This window comes from Hyperoodon ampullatus (assembly GCF_949752795.1).
Source record: "Hyperoodon ampullatus genome assembly, chromosome: 4".
NCBI classification, from domain to species: Eukaryota; Metazoa; Chordata; class Mammalia; order Artiodactyla; family Ziphiidae; genus Hyperoodon; species Hyperoodon ampullatus.
The window spans coordinates 26872514-26895671 of record NC_136917.1 but is presented as its reverse complement, the minus strand read 5'-3'; the positions used below and the strand labels follow the sequence as shown (position 1 = coordinate 26895671).

The 23158-nt window shown below is 57.0% G+C and overlaps 3 protein-coding genes across 3 annotated transcripts; 2 read left to right on the top strand and 1 right to left on the bottom strand.

Moving 5' to 3' along the window:
- Nucleotides 1–980: 980 nt before the first annotated feature.
- Nucleotides 981–4413, top strand: GIPC3 (GIPC PDZ domain containing family member 3; the record flags this gene model as incomplete). Its single annotated transcript, XM_079704091.1, has 6 exons — nt 981–1223; nt 1987–2172; nt 2287–2467; nt 3656–3768; nt 4049–4130; nt 4262–4413. The coding sequence occupies 6 exons, from the start codon at nt 981–983 to the stop codon at nt 4411–4413; spliced, it is 957 nt and encodes a 318-aa protein (XP_079560217.1).
- A 1172-nt stretch (nt 4414–5585) lies between these two features.
- On the top strand, nt 5586–7176 carry LOC307051095 (uncharacterized protein; the record flags this gene model as incomplete). Its single annotated transcript, XM_079701441.1, has 2 exons — nt 5586–6686; nt 6973–7176. The coding sequence occupies 2 exons, from the start codon at nt 5586–5588 to the stop codon at nt 7174–7176; spliced, it is 1305 nt and encodes a 434-aa protein (XP_079557567.1).
- Nucleotides 7177–8765: 1589 nt separating this feature from the next.
- TBXA2R (thromboxane A2 receptor) lies at nt 8766–13978 on the bottom strand (the record flags this gene model as incomplete). The annotated part of the gene is made up of 2 exons (XM_079702436.1): nt 8766–9011; nt 13193–13978. 2 exons carry the CDS (start codon nt 13976–13978, stop codon nt 8766–8768), a joined length of 1032 nt encoding a protein of 343 aa, XP_079558562.1.
- Between the last annotated feature and the right edge of the window lie 9180 nt (nt 13979–23158).

The following is a 23158-nucleotide window of genomic DNA, read 5'->3' as shown; positions in this document are numbered from 1 at the left end:
CTATATGGCATTCCACTGCTGTTTATTGAGCCAACCAACGTTCCTGTTGGTGATGCCTGGATGCTGTGTTCCCAGGGGATTCTGAGAGACGCCTCCTGGTGCCCACCGTGTGCCAGGATACAGCAGGGGATAAAAGAGACCAGAACTCCTGCCCTCCTGAAACTGACATTCCAGTTGAGGAGACAGAGGAAACACAAGATGAATAAATAAACTATCTGCTATGTCAGGTCATGCTCAGTGCTAGGGAGGAAAAAAGCCAGAAAGAGAGACTGGGAGGTGGTGGTAGGAGGTGACAGCTGAGCCAAGAGCCGAAGGAGGTGAGGGAGTGAACCACTTGGAGATCTGGGAGATGTTCCAAGTGTAGGGGCACAGCCTGTGCAAAGGCCCTGGGGCAGGATAGTGCCTGGTGTGTTGAATGAACAGCAAGAAGGCCCGTGTGTCTGGAGCAGAGTGAGCAAGGGGGAGAGAGGGAGGTGGGGAGGGCAGGGAGGGGACGGGGCAGGTTGTGCAGGGCCTTGTGCGCGGAGGGGAGGACTTGAGCTTTTACCCTGAGGGAGGTGGGAGCCCTGGAGGGCTGTGGGCAGAGGATGGACACGATGTGGCTCAGTTTATACCAGCGTAAGCGTCCTCCCCACTTCCTATGGTTGTCGCAAGGATTAAATGAGTGCGCCCAGCAGAGAGCAAGCGCCCGGGCACCCGCGGCTGCCCCATCCTTATTTGTGATCCTTATTTTTCCCGCTCCCCGGAGAGCTCACAGCTGGCCCTGGCAAGGCCGGCACACCTGGGGCCCGCCCCCCCACCCCCGGCCACCGCCGCCGCCCCCGCACTCCGCGGTGTCGCCTTCCCGGGAGGCTCGGGTTCCCGGATCCCCTTACCCGGGCGGCTCGGCTGTCGCTCCTTGGGCCGGGGGAGGGGAGGCTGCAGGAAGCGGCGGATCCGGCGGCTGTGGCCGTGGCCCCAGTGGCCGAGCTCCTCCTGCCATGGAGACCACAGCGGCCCGCGAGGCCCGGGGGGCCGAGGCCCCACGCCTGCCCGCGCCCCCGCCCTCGCCCGCCGAGCCCCCGGCTGCGTCCCCCGCCTCGGCCGCGCCCCGAACCCGCCCGCGCCTCGTCTTCCGCACGCAGCTGGCTCACGGCAGCCCCACAGGCAAGATCGAGGGCTTCACCAACGTCCGCGAGCTTTACGCCAAGATCGCCGAGGCCTTCGGGATCGCGCCCACCGAGGTGAGGCCCCCGGACCCCCAGCACCCGAGGCCCACCGGCTGACCGGGGGTAAGGGTGGACCCTGGACGCCGGGACTGGGGCCCCAGAACGCCCATCTTCGGATGGAGGGGACCCAATCTCCGGATCTCAGAGACGCACCTCTCAGATCCTGGGGTGCCCATACCCGGTGGACCCCCAGCGCAAAACATGAGCACGTCTTAGGGTTAATGGATGCCTAGTTCGTCCAGGAAAACACTGGGCTGACCCAGCTAGGAGTGGACCCCAGCTCTCAGGGAAGCGCCTATGTTTCCTGGGCGCGGCTGCGGGGCTGTGTTTCCAGGCAGCCCCCTTTCAGGTGAGAAGTCAGAGGCCGCGGGGGGTCAGGGGCTGGGTTGTAGGGGCGCCTCGCAGCCCCGAGGGGGCGCCAGCAGATTTAGAACAGTTTTAAAAGCTGGGGGGGGTGGGGTGACAGGGCACCGAAGGGTTAAAAGGGGAAGTCTGGGGGGTGGGAGAGGGGCGTCCTCCTGCCCGAAGTCTCCTTCTCACCCTGCTCCCCATTCTGGGGGTCCCAGTCTCCTCGCTTCCCACCCCATTCTGAGAGGATCCCATACTCTGCCATTACACGTGACTGCGATCCTGGTAGGGGATGACTGGGGTCAGTTTCGTGCCTCTTTGCGCCTCGGTTTCCCTATCAGGCCCCTGAGCCCAACCCCCGGTTGTTCTGCGCAGACGGTGGGGGATGAGGTCTGTCATTAATTTTGGGCTCCCCCTCCCCTCGGGACAGATCTTATTCTGCACCCTAAACAGCCACAAAGTGGACATGCAGAAACTCCTAGGCGGCCAGATAGGGTTGGAGGACTTTATCTTTGCCCACGTGCGCGGCGAGACCAAAGAGGTGGAGGTCACTAAGACCGAGGACGCCCTGGGACTGACCATCACTGACAACGGGGCTGGCTATGCCTTCATCAAGGTGCCCGTGGGGGCGGGTGGCTTCCCGGGTGCCCCTCTCTGCCCCTCTCTGGTGTGAGCAGGACCTGAGAGGGGCCGCTGGGGTGGCCCTGTGAGTGACTCTGGGTCCCTGCAGAGGATCAAGGAAGGCAGCATCATCAACCGGATCGAGGCAGTGTGCGTGGGCGACAGCATCGAGGCCATCAACGACCACTCAATCGTTGGCTGCCGCCACTACGAGGTGGCCAAGATGCTCCGGGAGCTGCCCAAGTCGCAGCCTTTCACCCTGCGCCTGGTTCAGCCCAAGAGAGCCTTCGGTGAGGGCCACCTGGGGCCCAGGGGGCAGGCTGGTGGGGGGGGCAGGGAAGCTCTTCCAGAAATTGGTGCTCTGGATGCACCGGGTGGCAAAGGGTGGGGGGATGGGACAGGATGGAAGGTTCTAGATGCCTCTGGGGACAGGACAGGGAGCTTCTGGCACTGTATGAGGAACAGGAGGGTCATTTCTAGATTGTTATAGAGTTGGTCTGGGCATGGGGGTTGGGGGAGGCTTGGGAAGATTGGGAAAGGATGAGGACGTATCTGGATCTATTTTGTAGCTGGTCTGGGAGCTTTTAAGGTACTGCTATGAGGCTCTGGTGAGTTCTTGAGAGTGACTCTCAAAGGGAGCTCTAGAATGGAGCTTTTCAAAGAGAAGTCTGTGACTGGTCCATGGATGAGATAAGGAGGTCCTCGTCGAAGAAGGATTCTTAACCTCAGCACTATTGACATTTGGGGCTGGATGATTGTTGTGGGGCGGTCTTGGGCACTGTCAGGTTCGACCTAACAGGTGCCAGTGTCTCCCCTGAGTTGCAACAATCAAAAGTGTCTCTAGGTATTGTCAATGTCACGGGGGAGGGGGCAAAATCACACTCCTCCCCCCCCGCCCCCCGTGCCAGCTGGGTTGAGAACCTTGATCTAGAATGTAGATCACGTTGTTTAGTTCAGCAGACAATTGTTTTCCATAGGTAGACTTTCTCAAGGAAGGAAGCAGGATGCTAATTTCCATTCTGGCACAGTCTTCTTATCTCATCATGGACTGGCCCTTTGAGTCACCCTGTCCCAGAACAAGAGGTTCTAAAGGTGTCCTGGCCCATCTGGAGGGAGGTCCCAGGAGAGTGAGACAGGATGGGGTCCTAGATCTGCCCTGGAGCAGGACAGTGAACTCTGAGAGCCATGAGCAGGTTAGGAAGGGCCAATTCTAGAGCAAGGAGCTTTCTAGATTGATCCTCGGGGCACAAGGAGAACCTTAAGCAGTCTCTTCTAGAGAAAGTCATTTTGAGAGGAGGCGGGAAATTTGAGGGAAGAAAGGATTCTCAAGCATGGTCCCTGAGGATTCACCCATGGACATAAGGAGGACTTTGAAGGGTAGGAAGGTTCTAGAAAGGCTCAGCTGGTGGCTTCTGAGTGTTTAGGAAGATATGGATCTGCCCAGAACACATGCACCTCCCCCACTCTGTCCCCTCCAGATATGATCGGCCAGAGGAGCCGGAGCAGCAAATGCCCCATGGAGGCAAAAGTCAGCAGCGGGAGGGAGACCCTGCGGCTTCGGTCTGGGGGGGCCGCCACTGTGGAGGAAGTGGTGAGTGGAGGGGAGAAGGGTGGACATCAGGGTCTCTTGCACCTAGAGTTCTATCGCTGACTCAGCATGACCTTGGGTAAGACCCTCTCCTTTGCCCAGCCTCAGTTTCCCTACCTGCAAAGTGGGCCCTTGTCAGTCAGGGCAGTAATGGTGGGACCAGAAGCATTGACTAATGGGTGGTCCCAGTCTGCTGTCACCTAAGGGGTGGGGGACTGGGGAGGGGGCTGGGCCGGAGCGATCCCAGGCTTCTGACCCTCTGCTTTGCTCCCTACGACCCCAGCCTAGTGAATTTGAGGAGGAGGCATCTCGGAGGGTGGATGACCTGCTGGAGAGCTACATGGGCATTCGGGACCCAGAGCTGGGTAAGGGGCCAGGGTAAGCCGGGTGGACCCTGGGGGGAGGACAGCCCATGGGGAGGAGGCAAGGGTCCCAGGGGAAGCTGGCATCACCCCAGGGACCGCCCTCACCCACTTCCCCTTGGCTCGGCCTGCAGCGTCAACCATGGTGGAGACATCCAAGAAGACAGTGAGTGTCCAGGAGTTTGCACGCCATTTAGACTCCGTTTTGGGCGAGTTCGCCTTCCCGGACGAGTTTGTGGTGGAGGTGTGGGCCGCCATCGGCGAGGCCAGGGAGGCCTGTGGCTAGTCTGCCCCGGGGCCGAGCGCAGCCCCAGCCCAGAGCCCAGTCCCCTGTCCCAGCCCTCCCGGCCAGTTCCCCAAGCCCAACCCTGCTCTGGAGTCCAGAAGCCCAGATCTGAGACCCAGCCCTGCTCTAGAATCAATACCAGTTTTGAGACCAAGCCGAGCCCTGAGACCCAGCGCTGCTCTAGAACCCAGCTCAGCTCAGAGACCAAGCCCAGATCTGAGACTGGTATCACCTCTAGAACCCACACCAGTTTTGAGACCGAGCCCAGGCCTGAGACTCGGCCATGCTCTAGAACCCAGCTCAGCTCGGAGACCAAGCCCAGATCTGAGGCTGGTATCACCTCTAGAACCCACACCAGTTTTGAGACCGAGCCCAGCCCTGAGACTTGGCCACACTCTAGAACCCAGCTCAGCTTGGAGACCAAGTCCAGATCTGAGACTGGTATCACCTCTAGAACCCACACCAGTTTTGAGACCGAGCCCAGCCCTGAGACTTGGCCACGCTCTAGAGCCCAGCTCAGCTCGGAGACCAAGCCCAGATCTGAGACTAGTATCACCTCCAGAACCCACACCAGTTTTGAGACTGAGCCCAGCCCTGAGACTCGGCCATGCTCTAGAACCCAGCCCAGCTCAGAGACCAAGCCCAGATCTGAGACCAAATTCACCTCTAGAACCCATACCGGTTTTGAGACCAAGCGCAGCCCTGAGACCCAGCCCTGCTCTAGAACCCAGCTCAGCTTGGAGACGAAGCCCAGATCTGAGACCCAGCCCTGCCCTAGAACCCAGCTCAGCTCGGACACCAAGCTCCCCCCTAGAGCCAAGGCCAGCTCTGAGACCAAGTTCACCTCTAGAACCCATACCAGTTTTGAGACCAAGCCCAGCTCTGAGACCAAGCCCTGCTCTGGAACCCAGGCCAGCTCTGAGGCCCAGTTCATCACTAGAATCCAAGCCAGTTCTGAGATGCAACCCAGCTCCAGAACCCAGCTCTCCTCTAGAACACAGGACAGCTCTGAGGCTAAGCTGAGCTCTGATATAAAGTCAAATTTGGGAACCCAGACAAGTTTTAAGAGCCACCCCAGCTCTGAAATCAATCCTAGTTCTGAAAGCCAGGCCAGCTTTATGACCCAGCCCTGCTTTAAAACTCGACCCAACTCTGGAACGCAAGACAGCTCCATGACCCAGCGGTACCTGGATACCTGGTCTAGCTCAGAAACGCCAGTTAGTTCTGGAACCCAGGTGAGACTCGAGAAGCAGCCCAGTTCCAGAAGCCACGTCAGCTCAGGATTCAAAGACAGTTCCCAAACCCTACCCTATTCTCATGCCCAGACCAGCTCAGGAACCCAGATGCATGCTGCAGAGCAGTCCAGGTCCAGACCCCACCCACATACTGGGGCCCAGTCCAGCTCCAATGATGAGTCCAGCTCAGAGACTGAGCCCAGCTCTATACCCCAGACTAGTGCAACAAGCAGGCCTGTCTCCAGAATTCAGACCAGCTCTGGACCCCCATCCATCTCTGGGGCAAGGCCCGCCTCCAGAGCTCCACTTGATGCCAAGCCCCGCCCTCACTGCAGAACACAGAGCAGCTCTAGGACATCATCCAGCTCTGGGACCCAGACAGACTTCAAGGCTTGGCCAATTTCCAGAGTTCAGTCCAGCTCAGGCACCCCACCCAGCTCCAGAACTCAGCTCAGTTCTAGAGCACAGGCTGGCTCTGAAATCCCATCCAGCTCTAAAACACAGTCAATTGCTGAGACCCATTTGAGTTCCAGAATCCAGCTAAAGTCTGGTCCTGGGACCCAGACCAATGCAGCAACAGACTTAAGCTCCACAGCTCTGTCAAGCTCTGAGAGCAGGCCCAGCTCCAGGGCCCAGCCCTGCCTGGGAACTCAAAACACCTCTGGGACCCAGCTCATCTCAGAAACCCTGCCAAGCTCTAGAAACCAACTCCAGACCACACCCCCAGGCAGCTCTGGTATTGAGCCAGACTTTGGGAGACAGGCCAGCTCTGGAACTCAGCTCATCTCTAGAGCCCAGCCCAGCTCTGGGACCCAGACCAGTTCAAGAATACAGCCCAGCTCTGGAACCCAACCCAGCTCCAGAACGCAGACCAGTTCTGGAACCCAGCTCATCTCTGAGACCCAGCCCAGTGCAATAATGCAGCCCCTCTCTGGAGTCCACCTCATTTCTGGAACTGAAACCAGCTCCAGAACCCAGACCAGTTCTGGAACCCAGCTCAACTCTGAGACCCAGCCCAGCTCTGAGACCCAGACCAGTGCAAGAATTCAGCCCAGCTCTGGAGCCCAGCTCAGCTCCAGAACCCAGTTCAGCTCTAGAACTCAGTTCAGATCTGAGACTCACCACAGCTCTGAAACCCAGACCAGTTCAAGAACCCAGCCCAGCTCTGGAATCTACCTTAGTTCCAGAACCGGATCTGTTTCTGAAACCCAATCCAGCTCCAGAAGCCAGACCAGCTCAAGAATACAGCTCTGCTCTAGAAATGGGCTCCGCCCACAGACCCCTGGCCTTGACCCCAGAACCCAGACCGATCCCACTCCCCCAGCCCAACCCCAACACCCAGGCCCACCACCCAGAGCCCCACCTCCAGGTCCTAGGAGGGTCTCTCACCCTCAGCCCCATGATCTGGTTCAAGGAGCCCAGGCCGATACTGGCCCAGGCCGAAGCCCATCCACTTTTGCCCTGTTCCCACAGCCGTGGTCCCCCTCCGCCCCGCAGAAACCAGCCCTTCCCCCCAAGCCCCAGCTGAGACCCCAGAAGTCCACCCCACCCACCCAATCTGTCATCCCTAGTTCTGCCACCAGGGCGGCCCTCCTGCATTCCCAGCCCCCTGAACCCTCAGCTCAGGGGCCTGCCCCCTCCCCCGTGCTCAGGGAGCCAGGGCCGGCTCCGCGGGCGTCAGAGCCCCTCCCCTACCATGGGGGGCTATAGCTTGGGGGTGACATACTTGTGGCCCCCATCCCCTCTCCTGCCCCTCCCAGCCTGGGTCCCCAGAAGCGGCAGGTGACCTCATTCCCCAACAGGCGGGGTGGGGAGGGTGAGGGAGGGTGGACACAGGGGCTTTGGTTTCACCTGGGCCTGGCTCTGGGAGCTGTAAGCAGATCCCATGTCTGTAGAGGGGAGGCGGGGTGGGGGTGGGGGGAAGTTGGGGCAGGAGGCGGTTTCCTCCTCATGTACCTTGAAGGCTCATGGGGAATAAAGTCACCTCCCACCCCTGCAGCCCGGTGTGTCATTTTTGGGGGGTGTTTGGGGGAGAGCAGAGGAAGGGGCAGGCGTGAGGGTCTGGGGGGCTGACATGACAACACTAGATGCTTCTTACATGGCTACGATGTGACAGGCACGTTGTTAAGTGCTAAGTGTGCAGGTGCTCATGGACCTGCAGACACACGGTGCTCTAGACAAACTCAGTCGTTCGGCCATTCCGTCTGCCTTTATTGAGCACCTACTATGGACCAGGAGCTGCTTGTTCAAGGCATGGGGAGTCTGAAGGGCTGAGTGAATAGATGGCTAAACCACAAGCTTATGAGGGAGTGCACCCCGTCTGCCGTGGAGGAAGCAGGCGTGTACCCCATGGTCTCCGTGTGTCTTGCCCTCTCTTTTCCTCACCTGCAAAATGGGTTTAATCCCAGAACCCTCTCCTAGGGGCTGTAGGGAGGCTTCCAGGAGATCCAAGCTGTAAAGTGCTTAGGGAAGACTCAATAAAGGAAGTGGGGAGAGGAGCTGGAAGCCAGCCCAACCTCTTGGGGCTTCCGCAGCCCCCCAGTCCTGCTCGGCTGCCACACGGTTGGATAGGAATATTGATACAAGAAACTTCAATAATTGACGATTTCAGAGCCAAAAGAGATTATATTTTGGCAAGAGAGGGAGTCTCTTGCCCGTTCTCATTCAACCTTTTCTAGACGCAGCCTTCTCAAATTGGGCTGTCAAAGGGAATCAACTGTACCCCAGTAAGGAGGTCATATTCAGGGGTCAGAGGGGGTCAGAGTCCCCCATTTCTGGAGGATTTCTGCAAGGGGAGGCTTACAAGTCTGCTTTCCTCCAGACACCATCCCAGCATTGCCCACACCCTTCCTGGGATTGGGAGGGGCCTCTGAGTGGGGAGAGGGCGGAGAGAGGGGAGGGGCTTTGGAAAGGGGAGTCAGGGAAGAGTTGGAGGGTCCCCAGGGATGATGGAAGACGGCACACAATCCTGCCGCTCAAACTGTCCATCCTGCCCTCCTGGCTCCTGGACTTCAGAACAGGCCGATGAGACTGACAGGGAGGACGAAGGTTAGATGGGGGACCTGCTGGCAGGGTGCTCTGTCCTTCCAGAGCTGCCCCCGACGTCCAGCCCTGGCCCTACTGCATCGTGGACCCGCAGGTGAGCTGGGGTTGCAGGGAGAGCGACCTGGGCCGGGTACTGAGGCGAGGGTGGAGGCGCCGGATCACCGCCCGGCGAAACAGGATGTACACCCAGGGGTCGAGGATCTGGTTCCAGGTGGCCACACGCAGGTAGATAAGCAGCTGCTGTTCGGTGGCTCGGGACAGCTGCCCAGTCGGGCTCATCGCAGGCGGGCTCCGCAGCACCGTCTGGGCGATAAAGACCTGCGGGGGGAGGTGTGTGTGTGTGTGTGTGTGTGGCCAGAGCGGTCAGCCGGGGGCCAGGCCGGCCACCAGCCCTGCCCTCCACCAGCACCTGCCCGGGCCACCTGCCATCCGCCGAGATCCCGTGCCGATTCTGTCCCCGAGTTGCTGTGTGACCTCGGGAGAGCTGCCTGACCTCTCTGAGCTTCAGCTGATGTGGCTGAAAAATAGCACACTTTTCCTGCTCCTCTCCTGGGCACAATTAAACGTGGTGGACAAGAGGACTTGCAGGTGTGAGCAGGTGGAATCACTGTGACTGCCAGTTTTATTATTCTGTCAAACATTTATATTTTATACAAATGTTATAATATAATATCAAATTATGGTATAAAATTGTATATTAAATAATTAATTTTTATGTTGTTTATTTTATTTTAAGTCAGTTTATATTATATTAAAATTTATAGTTATAAAATTTTATGACAAATAATTTTATGTTAAATTCTTATATTAAATCACTTTAATATATTTTATTAAATATTGAATTTTATATTTAATATTATACAATATATAATGTAATAACGTATTTACAGATTATCATAGAATATAATTAGTTACCTAATAATTAATATATTGTTAATACTAACACATATATAAGGAATCTAAAAAAAAAAAAGGTCATGAAGAACCTTGGGGCAAGACGGGAATAAAGACCCAGACCTACTAGAGAATGGACTTGAGGATATAGGGAGGGGGAAGGGTAAGCTGTGACAAAGTGAGAGAGTGACATGGACATATATACACTACCAAACGTAAAACAGATAGCTAGTGGGAAGCAGCCGCATAGCACAGGGAGATCAGCTCGGTGCTTTGTGACCACCTAGAGGGGTGGGATAGGGAGGGTGGGAGGGAGGGAGATGCAAAAGGGAAGAGATATGGGGATATACGTATATGTATAACTGATTCACTTTGTTATAAAGCAGAAACTAACACACCATTGTAAAGCAATTATACTCCAATAAAGATGTTAAAAAAATTATAACTATTATATATAGTTATGTTATATATATTATATAATATTTAAAGTTATATATGTAATTATATAATATATAACATAATTATAAGGATGTGACTATATATTACATAATGATTGATATAATTATTAAGTATTAATTAATAATATGTAATTATAGCTATATGTTATACAGTATTTAACAATTATATAACGATTGATATAATTATTAAGTATTAATTCTAATATAATATAATTAATTATAATTATTATAGTTCATAATTACAATCAAATTTATACTATATTTAATATAATTATATTCATATTGTGTTACATGTATTATATTAAAATAAATTTTTTCTTTTCTTTTTGGCTGTGCCATACAGCTTGTGGGATCTTAGTTCCCTGACCAGGGATTGAAACTGTGCCCTCAGCAGTGAAAGTGCAGTGTACTAACCACTGGACCGCTAGGAAATTCCCCATAAATTATTATTTTAAAATTGTTTCCTGAGCACCGACAGTGTGCTGGGCAATTCTGGGGACACTGCAGTGGCCAAGACAGACCCAGGTCCCACTTGCACAGGCTCACAGGCTCACAACCCCATTAGGACATGTGACCAGGTGGTTGCAGCTTGGCGGTGGGAGTGGGGGTGACCTAGCAGTGATGGAGGCACTGCTGGAGCCCAGAGTAGGAGCCTGACCGGGCTTGGGAGAGGTAACCAGATGGTGAATAGGAGTTTCCCAGGTGAGTTTGAAGGAAGTGTCTGTGGCCCTTTCTTCTGGGACAATAGGGAGCTATGGGAGGTTTTAGAGCAGGAGTTGGCTCATGGGCCAAATCTGGCCTGCCACCTGTTTTTGTTTTGCTTTGTTTGCTTTATTTTTGCCTTTTTGGTTTGTTTTGTTGTTTTGCTAAGAATGTTTTTATATGTGTCAATGGTGAGAGAAAAAAAATAGCATATTTTGGGGGTTTTTTAATTTAAAAAAAATTTATTTTTTGGCCATGCCACGCAGCATGCTCAACTAGGGATCGAACCCACACCCCCTGCAGTGGAAGCACGGAGTCTTAACCACTGGGCCACTAGGGTAGTGGCCTAGAAAGCATATTTTGTGACGTGACAATGACATGAAATTCAAATTTCAGAGTCCGTAAATGAAGTCCTATTGGTGCACAGCCACGCCCATTTGTTTCCATGTAGCTTTCATGCCACAGCAGCAGAGCTGCGTCGTTGCCACAGAGACTGTGTTTAAAGGGTTTACTATATGGCCTTTTAGGAAAAACTGTTGCCAAAGGGGACCAGGAATCATTTAATGATTCAATGATTCTACCTAGGATGACTTCCTGGTTTTTACCTAACAGTTCAACTTCTGTTTATCCTGCAAAGCTTCAGTTCCAATGGTTCAGAGCAGGGCAGGGCTCATCCTGGGTATTTCGAGAGTCAAGGCTGGAGGGCAGGGAGAAAGAAGAGGCTGAGACAGATCCTTGTCAGGGACCTCTTGGTGAAGGTGACATTTGAGGAAAGACATGGAGGAGTGAGGGAGTGATCCATGTGGAGATCTGGGGTGGGGGGAAGCATTCCAGGCAGAGGGTACAGCCCAGTGCAAAGGTCCTGGGGCAGGACCGGGCCTGGCATGTTGGAGGAACAGCCACGAGGTCTATGTGTCTGGAGCAGAGTGAGCGAGGGGGAGAGAGGGAGGAGGAGAGGGCAGGGAAGACTTGGATTTTTACCCTGAGGGAGGTGGGAGCCCTGGAGGGCTGTGGGCAGAGGGGGGACCTGACTCAGGTGCTCACAGGCACCCTCTAGATGCTGCTCGATAAATAATAATGATAATAATTACAAGTGAATATAGAAATGGCCTCAGCTCGACACAGATGTAGAGAATAAACGTATGGACACCAAGGGGGGAAAGTGGCGGGGTTGGGCGGTGGTGGTGGGATGAATTGGGAGATTGGGATTGACATATATACATTAATATGTATAAAATAGATAACTAATAAGAACCTGCTGTATAAAATAAATAAAATAAAATTCAAAAAAAAGAAAAGAAATGGCCTCAGCTCTATGAGACCAGGCCTGGGAGGGACACCCCAGGTACAGAACAGAAGTACATTTCTCAGCCGGAAGCATCATCCTGTAACTGCCACTCCCCTGGGACCCATCGGTGCCTGCAGCTTCACGTATCACACAAAAAAATATGTTCCTTTCTTTTTTTTCTCCCACCATTGACACACGTAAAAACATTCTTAGCAAAACAAAGCAAACCAAATTTGTAATCTTCCTATCCCACAGGTTTAGCTTTTGTTTTAGCCCTTATCACTTCCTAATATCTACCACTTCACTTATTTATATACTATGTTTATTTTCTGTCTTCCCCGCGGCCTAAGAGTTCCAGGAAGTCAGGCAGTTTTGTCAGTTTTGTTCCCTGTGCAGTGCCTAGACCAGAGCCAGCAACACACTCATCACTCAGTAAATGTTTGTTGAAGGAACAAACGAATAAATGAGTTCATGTCATCATCCTGACAGTCACTCTGAGAGGCTGGCACCTTTTTAGTCATCCCCATAATAGGAGGAGATTGAGGCTGGAGGAGGGAAACCCATAGCCAGAGTCACATGATAAGTCCTTGTTGGATGTGGGCTGGAAACCAAGTATCTGATTCCAGTCTCCAGACTTGTCCCCATCCAGTCAGAAATGGAAAAATAACCCCTCCAAGCGGCCAATTACATCAATCAGTGGAAGGGCTTCAGCAAGCTCCCCTGACTCAGGGAAGATCTGTGCAAGGCTAGGGTCCAGCCAGAACTAGGCACAAAGTAGAAAGGATTCAGTAATTGTACCTGGAATGTCCTCCCTGCTTTTCTCTGGCAAGTAAACTCCTCTTCATCCTTCAAAACCCAGCGCCAATGTCCCTCTTCCAGAAAGCCTTCCCTGATATCCCAGGGAGAGCCTGGTAGCCCTTCCCTGGGCATCTCAGTCCCAGGACACTGCCTCTGCCCCAGTCCTGCCCCCAGTTTGGGATTATCTGTGCCTCGCTCATGGGTTCCTCAAGGAAGGACCCTTGAACACTGGGGTCATGCCCACATTTTCTTGGGCGGACGAGAACCTGAGGGTTATGGATTCATTCGGGAGGAACCGAGGCCCAGTCACCAAGGGTGGGTGGGAGACCCCGGCAGCCCCTGCCCCCGCCGCCACTCACCAGCAGCGGCATCCAGCAGATGCTGGCCACCACCATGATGCCCGTGAGCTGAGCCATCATCTCGACCTCGCAGTCCCGTGGGCGCTGCTGGGCGGCCTCCTGCCCGTGGTAGACGTGGCACAGGGTGGCCACGCTGATCGTGTTGAGCAGGAAGGATAGCCCCACGGAGAGGCTGCCAAGGAGGGTGAAGAGCAAACCGAAGGCCACGTCCCCTGGCTCGGCGCCGAGCGTGAGGAAACACCAGGAGCCCGGGTACTGCACGGTGTAGCGACCCACACCCAGCAGGGGCAGCAGGCCCAGCGCCAGCGCGGCGGCCCACACCAGCCCCACCGTGGTCCAGGCCCGGCGCTGCGAGGCGGTTGCGGGCCGTGAGAAGGGCCGGGTGATGCCCAGGTAGCGCTCCGAGGCCATGGCGGCCCCCAGCAGCAGCGGGCACAGGCCAAAAAAGACCATGATGACGCCCATGAAGTGGCAGAGGCTGCAACCGGGGTCCACAGCCTGCCAGTCAAAGAGGGCGGCGTGCTGGGACACCACAATTACGCCAGTGACCAGCAGCCCCATGAAGTCAGTGATGACCAGGCCACAGAGGAAGGTCAGGAAGGAGGATCGCGCATGGGAGCTGCCCTGCCGCGCACTCACCAGCACGCTCAACGCCAGCAGGTTGGAGGCCAGGCCCACCAGGCAGAAGGAGGCCGCGAACCAGGGGGAGGCGATCAGGCGCCGTTCCTCCAGAGTGATGTTTGTTGGCCGCAAACAGGGCCCCAGAGAACTGCCATTGGGCCACATGGCGCCAGAGCGGAGTGGGGAGGGTCACCACCCCATCAGGCCAAGGCTGCAGGTGGGGTGGACTGGCACTGGCTCAGGCACACCTGGGGAGGGAAGTGGAGGAAGAGAAGATTTGCTGGTGATTCATTCTGCATTTTAGTCTGAGCAGCCCTGGTGAACTCCTACACAACCTTCAATGCCCCAGCTCAAATATCCCCTCCTATAGGAAGCCTTTCCTGACCTATCTCACTCCCCACTCAGTAAGTATTACTATTACTACTATGACTAGCTCCAGCCCTGTCCTGCCCAGGCTCAGTGACCCTCAAGGGTGAGGATCAGTTCTGTCTCCTCTGGGAACCCTGAAAGATACCAGTTAGCATTTGCCAGGTCTCAGAGAAGGGCTGAGAAGCCCCCGTTTGAACTCCAGCCCTGGTACCCAGTGTGTGACCCCAGGCAAATGATTTCTTTTCTCTAAACTTCCACTTCCCTGCTGGTCATCCATCTGAGCCCTTGGTGGACCGCAGAATCCAGAACAGATTTCAGCTATTGTAAAACAGGACACATCCAGTGTGGGGAGGGCGGCTGGCTGGTGGCCAGAGGTCGCTGGTTCTCGAGCGGGCTCCAAGGTCAGCCTTGTGGGTCACAATTTCTCGTGAAATTGTGGGGGAGGCCCGGCCCCATTGGTGTTTTAGGGAGAGCCTTCCTCACACGTTGGAATCGTGTAGATTCTTTTTTCCCCCCTTTTTCGTTGAATAAGAAATAAATCCAGAAATCCAGTTCCATCTGGGAGCAAAACTCAGGTCATTTGGAGCAACAGGATCCCCAGGGATGGGCTATAAACAATAAGGAGGGTAATGGGCTATAAACTACCCTGTGTGGGGCTGGGGGAGAAAACTGGACAGACATGTGGGTCTGACTGCCTCGGGTGTGGACGAATCAGCCAGATATGGGGACGTCGAGTAGAAATAAAGTGAGACCATTCAAAAGCCAGCTTCCAGGGGCTTCCCTCGTAGTCCAGTGGGTAAGACCCCATGCTCCCAATGCAGGGGGCCTGGGTTCAATCCCTGGTCAGGGAACTAGATCCCACATGCATGCTGCAACTAAAGAGTTACATGCCGCAACTAAGAGTCCGCATGCCACAACTAAGAAGTCTGCATGCTGCAACTAAGACGTCCGCATGCCGCAACTATTCCCTAAAAGGACACAGCAGGGAGGGCATAAGGTCACCCAGGGGACCGGCACCCCACCCTGGGCGCACACCAGGAGCCATCCTTGTGCTGGCAGGGAGGGGGCACTGGGCGCAGGATCAGAGTGGGCAAAGGTGGGGAGGCAGGACCATGGGAGGCACAGATGGCCCAGTTAAAGCAGTTAAAGCTCAGAAAGGTCATCTTATGATCCCCATTTTGCAAAGGCAGGGAACCTGAGGCACAGAGAGGTTAAATAACTAATCCAAAGTCACACAGCCTAGCCGGAGTGGATCTGAGATTTAAACTCGGGCCTCGTTACATACAAATGTGTGTAATTGAGTCAAAGCCCTGCCAGTCAGGTGGAGACTGGTGGGAGGCGGGTGTGGAGCGTCACCATCATTGGAATTTTCCTTGATGAAAAACAGATAGAATTTTTCCAGGGAATTCCCTGGCGGCCCAGTGGTTAAGACTCTGAGCTTTCACTGCCAAGGGCATGGCTTTGATCCCTGGTCAGGGAACTAAGATCCTGCAAGCTGTGCAGCTCAGCCAAACAAGACAAACAAAAAACACACCAACCAAACAAACAAACAAAAGGGATAGAATTTTCCAAAAAGTTGGTCAGACTGGATTCGAATCCTGACTTTGCCACGAACCCTCTCACGGACCTTGAGGGGAGTTAAGTCCCCACTCTGAGTCTGTCTCCCTTCCTATAAAATGGGGCGAAAGAGAGGCATGGACATATATACACTACCAAACGTAAGGTAGATAGATAGATAGTGGGAAGCAGCCGCAGAGCACAGGGAGATCAGCTCGGTGCTTTGTGACCACCTGGAGGGGTGGGATGGGGAGGGTGGGAGGGAGGGAGATGCATGAGGGAAGGGATGTGGGAACAGATGTATATGTATGACTGATTCACTTTGTTATAAAGCAGAAACTAATAAAAAAAAAAAAAATGGGGCGGATGATGAGAACGATTTCGTCTGTGCCCAGGGCTAAGCCCATGTAGGCACTCCATTCGTGCTGGCCCCGGGCCCGTGCCTGTGACCTGGCCTCAGCAGTGAGCGTGCTCTGCTACCCTCTCACTCCCCATCTCATTAATTCAGCTCAGCAACTCCTTATAGAGCTTCATAAATTATCCAGCTCCTGATGGCCAGCTCCACAGAGCTTCCCTCCCAGGCTGAGAGCCAAGGCCACCGCCACTTCGATGGGGGCGGGGCCTGGAGATGGAAACCTGAACCCCAGAGGGGTGGGGGCTTTCCACGGTGCTCGGCCATCTGAGCCCTCCACTCCCGGGCAGGGGTGTGCTCTTTGCCGTCTCAGATTTGGCCTGCACTTGGATTCCCCCTGGGGCGGGGCGCTTGCTCCCTCCATCCCTCCCTTGAGAGCTGGTATGCGCTGTTTCTAAACATTCCTGGGGACTCTGGCTGTGCCTGTGGTCACTGCCCCTGCCTCAGCCCTGAGTGACTGCCAGCTCCTCCCAGGTTTCATGGTCCCCTGGTTCCCCACCCTCGCGCGGGAGCTTATGCACCTGGGGACACACACCCCGTGTCTGCCTCGTCTCCCATGTCTGGGAACAAACCTGTGGCCCAGGGCCTTTGGCCTGGGGGAGGCTGGAAACTGGCACCACTCCCTCTGGCTGCAGCCGGCGGTTTCCAGTCCCCCCGAGTGGTTCAGGTGAGAGCGGCCAGCTCAAGTTCCCCAGGCAAGCGGGCCAGAGGGGCACCTGGCAAGGCCTCCCTTCCCCTCCCACATTGGCCGGGAGGGCTGGCAGGGCCCCCACCCTGCAGGGGACCGTGCTCTTCCCAGCCTGAGGGCTGTAAGCACCACTGTGTGGCCCTTGGGGGAACTGCTCGCCCTCTCTGTGCCTCAAAAGAAACATGGGGGGCTTCCCTGGTGGCGCAGTGGTTGAGAGTCTGCCTGCCGATGCGGGGGACGCGGGTTCGTCCCCGGTCTGGGAAGATCCCACATTCCGCGGAGCAGCTGGGCCCATGAGCCATGGCCGCTGAGCCTGCGTGTCCAGAGCCTGGGCTCCGGAACGGGAGAGGCCACAACAGTGAGAGGCCCGTGTACCACAAAAAAAAAAAAAAAGAGAAACATGGACCCCCAGATTTGCTGGGCAAACCCAGGATTCCATGGCCCAAGAGTGGGGAGGTTTGGACTCTGAAGGTCCAGGGTTCTGGAATTCTAACAAGTTCCCAGTTCTGGAAGCTGAAGGTCCCAAGAATCTAGAATTTCAAGGGGCTGAGGTTCCAGAACTTTGATGGGAATTTGGTTGGGTCCTGGGTTCCAGAAATCTCTCTCTCGGGTCCTGGCTCCTCTCTGGAGGATGGACTTTCAGTGCTCCCTCAGCCTCCTTCGGTGGGGTTGGGAGGGGTCCATCCACCGCTGTCCCAGAGGCCTGTGCGCTGGGTTGGGCTCGGGCACCAGGCTGGTCCTCCCTCCGCCCACCATGGTGGCCCCGATGGAATGTGGTCTTTGGTTCCCAAGGGCCAGGCCCCTCCTCTGCCTGATGGTCCCTCATCACTTCTGCCCCATTCTTCTCCTCCCGTTCCTGGGATCCATCCGTCTTTCAACAAGTCCCTCTTCCTCTTGACACGCCACCACCTGGCCTGCCCGGCCTGCCTGTCCTCACACCATGGACCCACCCAGCCTCCCCCAAGGGTGACGGTGACCTCAGACAAACTCGGACTGGAGCCCGCAATCTGCCACTGCCCAGCTGGGGGCTCGACTTTGCTGAGTCTCAGTTTCCCCCTCTGTGAAATGGGGATAACAAGGACACCGACTCGCCTGCTGGCATTCTGGCTGGTCTTCCCAGGCCTGACCTGCTCCTGCCACCGAGACTTTGCCTCCACTGTGCCCCCCCATCCCCACCCCGCCTGGTGCACCCTTCCTGCTTCCTGGCTGTGCTCACAGCTCATCTCCTGGCTGCGTGCATGGGGCAGCCAGGTGGGAGCCCTGATGCTCTGTGTGACCTTGGCCCACTTCCATGTTGCCTAAGTCCTTTAGTGCTGCCCAGGTGACCAACGACGATGTCCTCTGGCATGAAAGTGCAGGGACCAGGCCAATCTCTGCATCAGTTCCTGCCCTTACCTGATGCAGACCTGCACGCCTGAGGGTGTGGACCCCCTCCACGCCCTTGTGCAGCCACAGACGCCCACACAGACACAACCGCATATATGCAGGGCCGCTGTCAGTCCCCAGGCCCACCCCTGCCTTCCCCCACCACAAGACTCAATTTCCGGGAACTTTTCCTGTTCGTGACAGCAGCCAGGCCCCCACCCCAGAGGCATCACAGTCAGCCTGCCAGGGTTGGAGCTGAGCCTTGGCCGGACTCACACGGTCCCTCCCTGTGAGCCTCAGTTTCCTTATCTGTCCAGTGGGTGTCCCCCAGCACCAGCAGGGGACAGATGGGTGATGAAGGGACAGGACCCAAGCCAGGCGGCCAGTGGTTAATGATGGGCCCAACTTCGAGTGTGCACACAGACACACAACCAACCAGACGTGTGCTCACACTCACAGCCACACCCAGCACCCTGGCTCCCTCCCCAGCTGGCGGGGCACAGATCCTGGGAAACCCACACACAAAGCACATCCTCCGCCACACGGGCCACAGAGGCACACGCAGGTGCCCAGGGCCGGTAGCACTCCAGGCACGGGACTCAAGCTCACCAATGCCCCAGAACACCCAGCACCTGGCAATTGTCACCGCCCACGGTGAAACACCCACAGCAGGGCCGGTCACCGCAGGATACACTCAAGGCACACCTGCCCACTCTCATGCCCCGCCCCTAACCTGATGGCCAATTGTCCTCAGCAGGCGACGGTCGATGGGGCGTGCAGGGGTAGCCAGCCGGCGCAGTCGTGTCCCGGCGGACCTGCGGGTGCCGGGCTGGAGGGGGGCGTGCGGAAGCGGAAGCAGGGCGGCTTCCGGGGCCCCTGGGGAAACTGAGTCACGGCGGGAGGACCACGCCGAGGACCCCGGCACTGCCACGTCGCGGCGGGACACAGATGGAGGGTGGGGCGGCGCGGGGTCCCGGGCCGCTGGAGGGGCGGTGAGGTCCCCTCCCGGCCTGGAGGGGGTTCGGCGGGGGCTAAAAATAGTCCGGGGCTGGGGCTCCGTTCTGCGGCCGGCGCCCGTCTCTGCTAGGGTCTGGCTCAATCTCTCTGTCTTTCGGTCTGTCTCCCATCAGCCCCTCCCGTCCCGCGCTGGCCACGCCCCTCCCGCCCGGGCCTGGCTGATGAGGGTCAGTGGGCGCCCCCCCAGCCCCGCGGGGAGACCGCGAGGCCTCCTGGGGGAGGGGGCGCCCATGGGACCCCAGGGCCGTAGGGGCAGGGGAGGTGGCCGGGGTGGCCGGCACCCTCTCTGGAGACTCCGCCCGCTCCCCTCCCCCAAGCCCGCCCCAGCCAGGTCCCCTCCCGGCGCTCCGGCCGCCAGGCCCAGTGCTATTCACCGTCCGGGCAGCACCCGAGGCTGAGAGGGGGCGGGGCGGGAGCAGGGGGTGCCCCGACCCCGACCCAGGGACCCAGGGCTCAGAGCTGGTGAACCCGGTGGCTTTCGGGACCCTCATCAATGTAGGGGCTGTCTGAGGCCCCTGCCCGGGCTGGGGGTAGAGGTGCAGGGACGTTTAGAGGGGAGAGGCGACCACACTCTCTACCCAGGAGCTTCGTGGGCAGCCTGCTGAGACAGGCTTCTCGAGCAGACGATCAGGGAGGGCTGTGGGTGGTGGCATTCTAGGGGGAGGGTCCTGTGAGGACACAGGCTGGCATTGGGGCCAGAGGAGGCAAAGCCCCCTGCAGAGCCGCCTGCGGTGGGGGTGGGGAGGTGTGCTTTCCCTCCGCCCCCCCAGTGCAGGGTGGGGAAGGATGCCCAGAGCCCGAAACTGCAGGAGTGACTGAGGATGATCAGGGGGCTGGAAGGAGGGCTGGGGAATGACTCCCCGGGAAGGATCGGCTTCCTTGAAAGCCCCCAGACTCACTCAGGGCTGTGGGCCAGGGTCTGATCAGCCCAAAGCCATGAAAGCAGCAGGTGACCACCTGGGTACAGCTAGAGCAAAGGCATGGAGGCTGGACTGTGATACAGGAAAGTGAGAAGCTCCTTAAAGGTCCTTCCTGCCCACAGTCCTTGGGCCTCAGGTGGGTGAAGGGGGTCCACGGGCCTGGTCCAGCCTTCGAAGATGTGTGGAGGGCAGGGCTTGGGCATGGAGGGGTGGCCTTGGGCCTCCTTGGCCCTCAGTTAAGGCCTGGAGTGAGCCGGAACTCTCTGGCTTGGACTTGACCTCACCACACCCCACTCCTCAGGGGCCTGGGCAGGGCACAGAGTACAGGCTCTGAGTGAGAAAGATGGACTCCTGCCCTGGCCCTGCTCTCCCCTCCATTGGGTCTACCCACTATCCTTCCGGCCTCTGCATCCCTCCAGATGGCATCTCCTCTGTTCCATCCCACTTAACTGTAACTTCTCTTCCTTGACAAGGAGTCTCCCCAACTCCTATGCATCTGGCAGAGCCCTGGCTCCGAGGCCCTCTCCTCTGTAAAGCCTAGTTGTTCCAGGCAGTCTTGCCTCCCCCAACCCCTCCTTAAGAGCAACTCTGTGTGGCAGCCCATGTGGTAGAACAGGTAGACTAAACCTGACCTGCCCTCAAAGATCCCCCAGGCTGGAGACAGAGAAAGCTGGATACAGACAGTCCCACTCTCTTGCGCTCAGGGCTGGGCCCAAGGAAGTGACAGGGCTTAGGTAGGAGCCCAGGAGGTGAGCCAGGAAGGCATCCTGGGGTGGGGGTAGGGGAGAAGGGACTGAGAACTGGGGCTTTATGGAATACGTAGGAGTTCCACAGGTCCAAGAGACGTGGCAGAAATTACACGTGCAAAACTTTGGAGGCAAGAGAGAACATGAGGCTTTGGGGAACTGTAAGGAGGGCAGACTTGGTGGGAAGAGGATGTGGGGCTGGGGCTTCAGATGAGGTGGCGGGTGAGATGAAAGGGGACTGTTCCGGTCTCACTTCCTCTGGCCCGAGATAAGAAGGACAGCACTCCTTCTGGGAAATAGCCAGGGCAGGGGTCAGAGAAGCGCACTTGACTTGCAATTAGCCTGGGTTTCACCACGACTCTGCAAGGCAGGGGGTAAGAATGCTCATTTTATAGATGGGGAGACTGAGGCCTGGAGGGCAGATAGGACGTGTCAAAGGCCACGTGTGGGTGGGATCTGAATATGAGTACTGGGCTTCCCCCACCTCCTGGGCTGGTGGCTGGGGGTCTCCTGGCCTCCGTTTCCACCCCCATCCCGCCCCCGGCCCTGCTCAAAGGGCACAAGGGAGGCGTGGGAGGGGTTGAGATGGCCTGGGGGCTCCAGATGGTGGGAACAGAGACCAGGTTCAGGACGTGCTCCCCGCTCCATGGCTGTGGTTTCCGGTGGGAGCCAGGCAGACAGCATCTATTATTAGCCTCACTCACAGCCCAGGGCAGGAAGAGGCTGGGGTGGGGGCTGGGGACAATCTGAGGGACACTGGGTGGATGCTGGGCCGGGGCTGTGTCATGGGGCAGCTGGGTGGGGTGATGTGCCTCCAGTCTGCCTGAGGGGTCTCCCTGACACGCAACTTGTGCCCTGCCCAGTTCACTCACCCTCTATGGCTCCCCAGTGCCCTGGGAAAGAGTCCAGCAGCTGGACTTGCATTCAGTCCTGCCCTGGGCGCACCTGTTGCCTTTTCCTCTGCAAGGCAGGCCCCACCCTCCTTCTCTGCCCGGCAGCCCCGTCCTCCCAGGCCCAGCACCTGCATCCCTCCCCTCCTCCAGGGAGCCTTCAGTGTCCCTTCTGGGGCCCCCCAGACTCAGTGCCTCCCCTGCCCTGCCCTGACTCCTTGCCTGGAGGGCGTCTGAGCCCAGCTCTCCTCCCTCCGGACTGGGGGCTCCTGGCTAAACACGTGCCCAGCGAGTCGGGGTCACAGCCACCTTGTTCCCCCTGCTCAGAGCCGCCACCTCCCTTGGGGTAGACTCCCTGCCCGGATTGCAGGAGGGGCATGAGGAGGAACCAGGATGCTGGGGCTGGGAGGACTCCTCGGGGGGCAGGTGGGGAAACTGAGGCTGGGAATGGGAGGTTGGAGAAACCCGGGTTCTAACCCTGACTGCTGCTTTCTAGGCTTGAAAACATGTGCCTCTGTGAGCCTGTTTCCCCAAATGGACACAAGTGCTGTCATGTAGGGCTGGCATGAGGTCCACAAAACACCGGCTAAAGGCCAGGCCATTGCAGCCACACAGAGCCCGTGATCTGAGAACAGAACAAGGCCCGACCCATCTGGTGACCAAGCACCCTGCTAGGCACGAACGTGCCTCCTGGCTCTGCCCCCAACTCAACCCTCCCCGGGGCCTGGCCCACACTCGATGACAGTGGAGCAGGCCAGGGATTAATTGGTAGCGGCTGCCCAGAGGATTCTAAGATTGCTTTGGCAATCAGCAATTGATTACTAATGCCTGTGGAGGGTTCCAAAGGGGATGGATGTGGTCTGCGTGCTGCCCTAAAGGGTAGTCTTCACCCAGGACCAGGCTGGCTGGGTGGGACAGGGTCTGCAGTGGGGATTGGGCGCCCCTTGACCAGATGCACTTCCCTGCCGAGTCCCCAAGCCCTGCTGTCTAGAACATGTTTACTGATGTATGAGCATGTGTGGGGTGGGGCAGGGCAGTGGAGGCCAGAGCTGAGCCAGAGGCTCCTGGGACATTGTTAAGTCGGGGTTGGTAGATGACCAGTGGCTTGGGGAGTGTCAGTCTCAGCACTGGGGACATAGGGGCAGATTACTCTCTGTGGGGGGCCATCGTGGGCCCTGTGAGGTGTGGAACAGCATCCCTGGCCCTCACCCCACAATGCCAGGAGCCCCCCAGATCATGACCAGCACAGATGTCCCCAGACACTGCTGAGCATCATCCCCTGGCCTAGGTGAGCAGCTGAGCACCTCCTGGAGCATTCAGGGGTACACCCTCCTTCTGGGAGCTGAGGCCGGGGGTGGGCGGCAAAGAGAGAGGAAGCCCT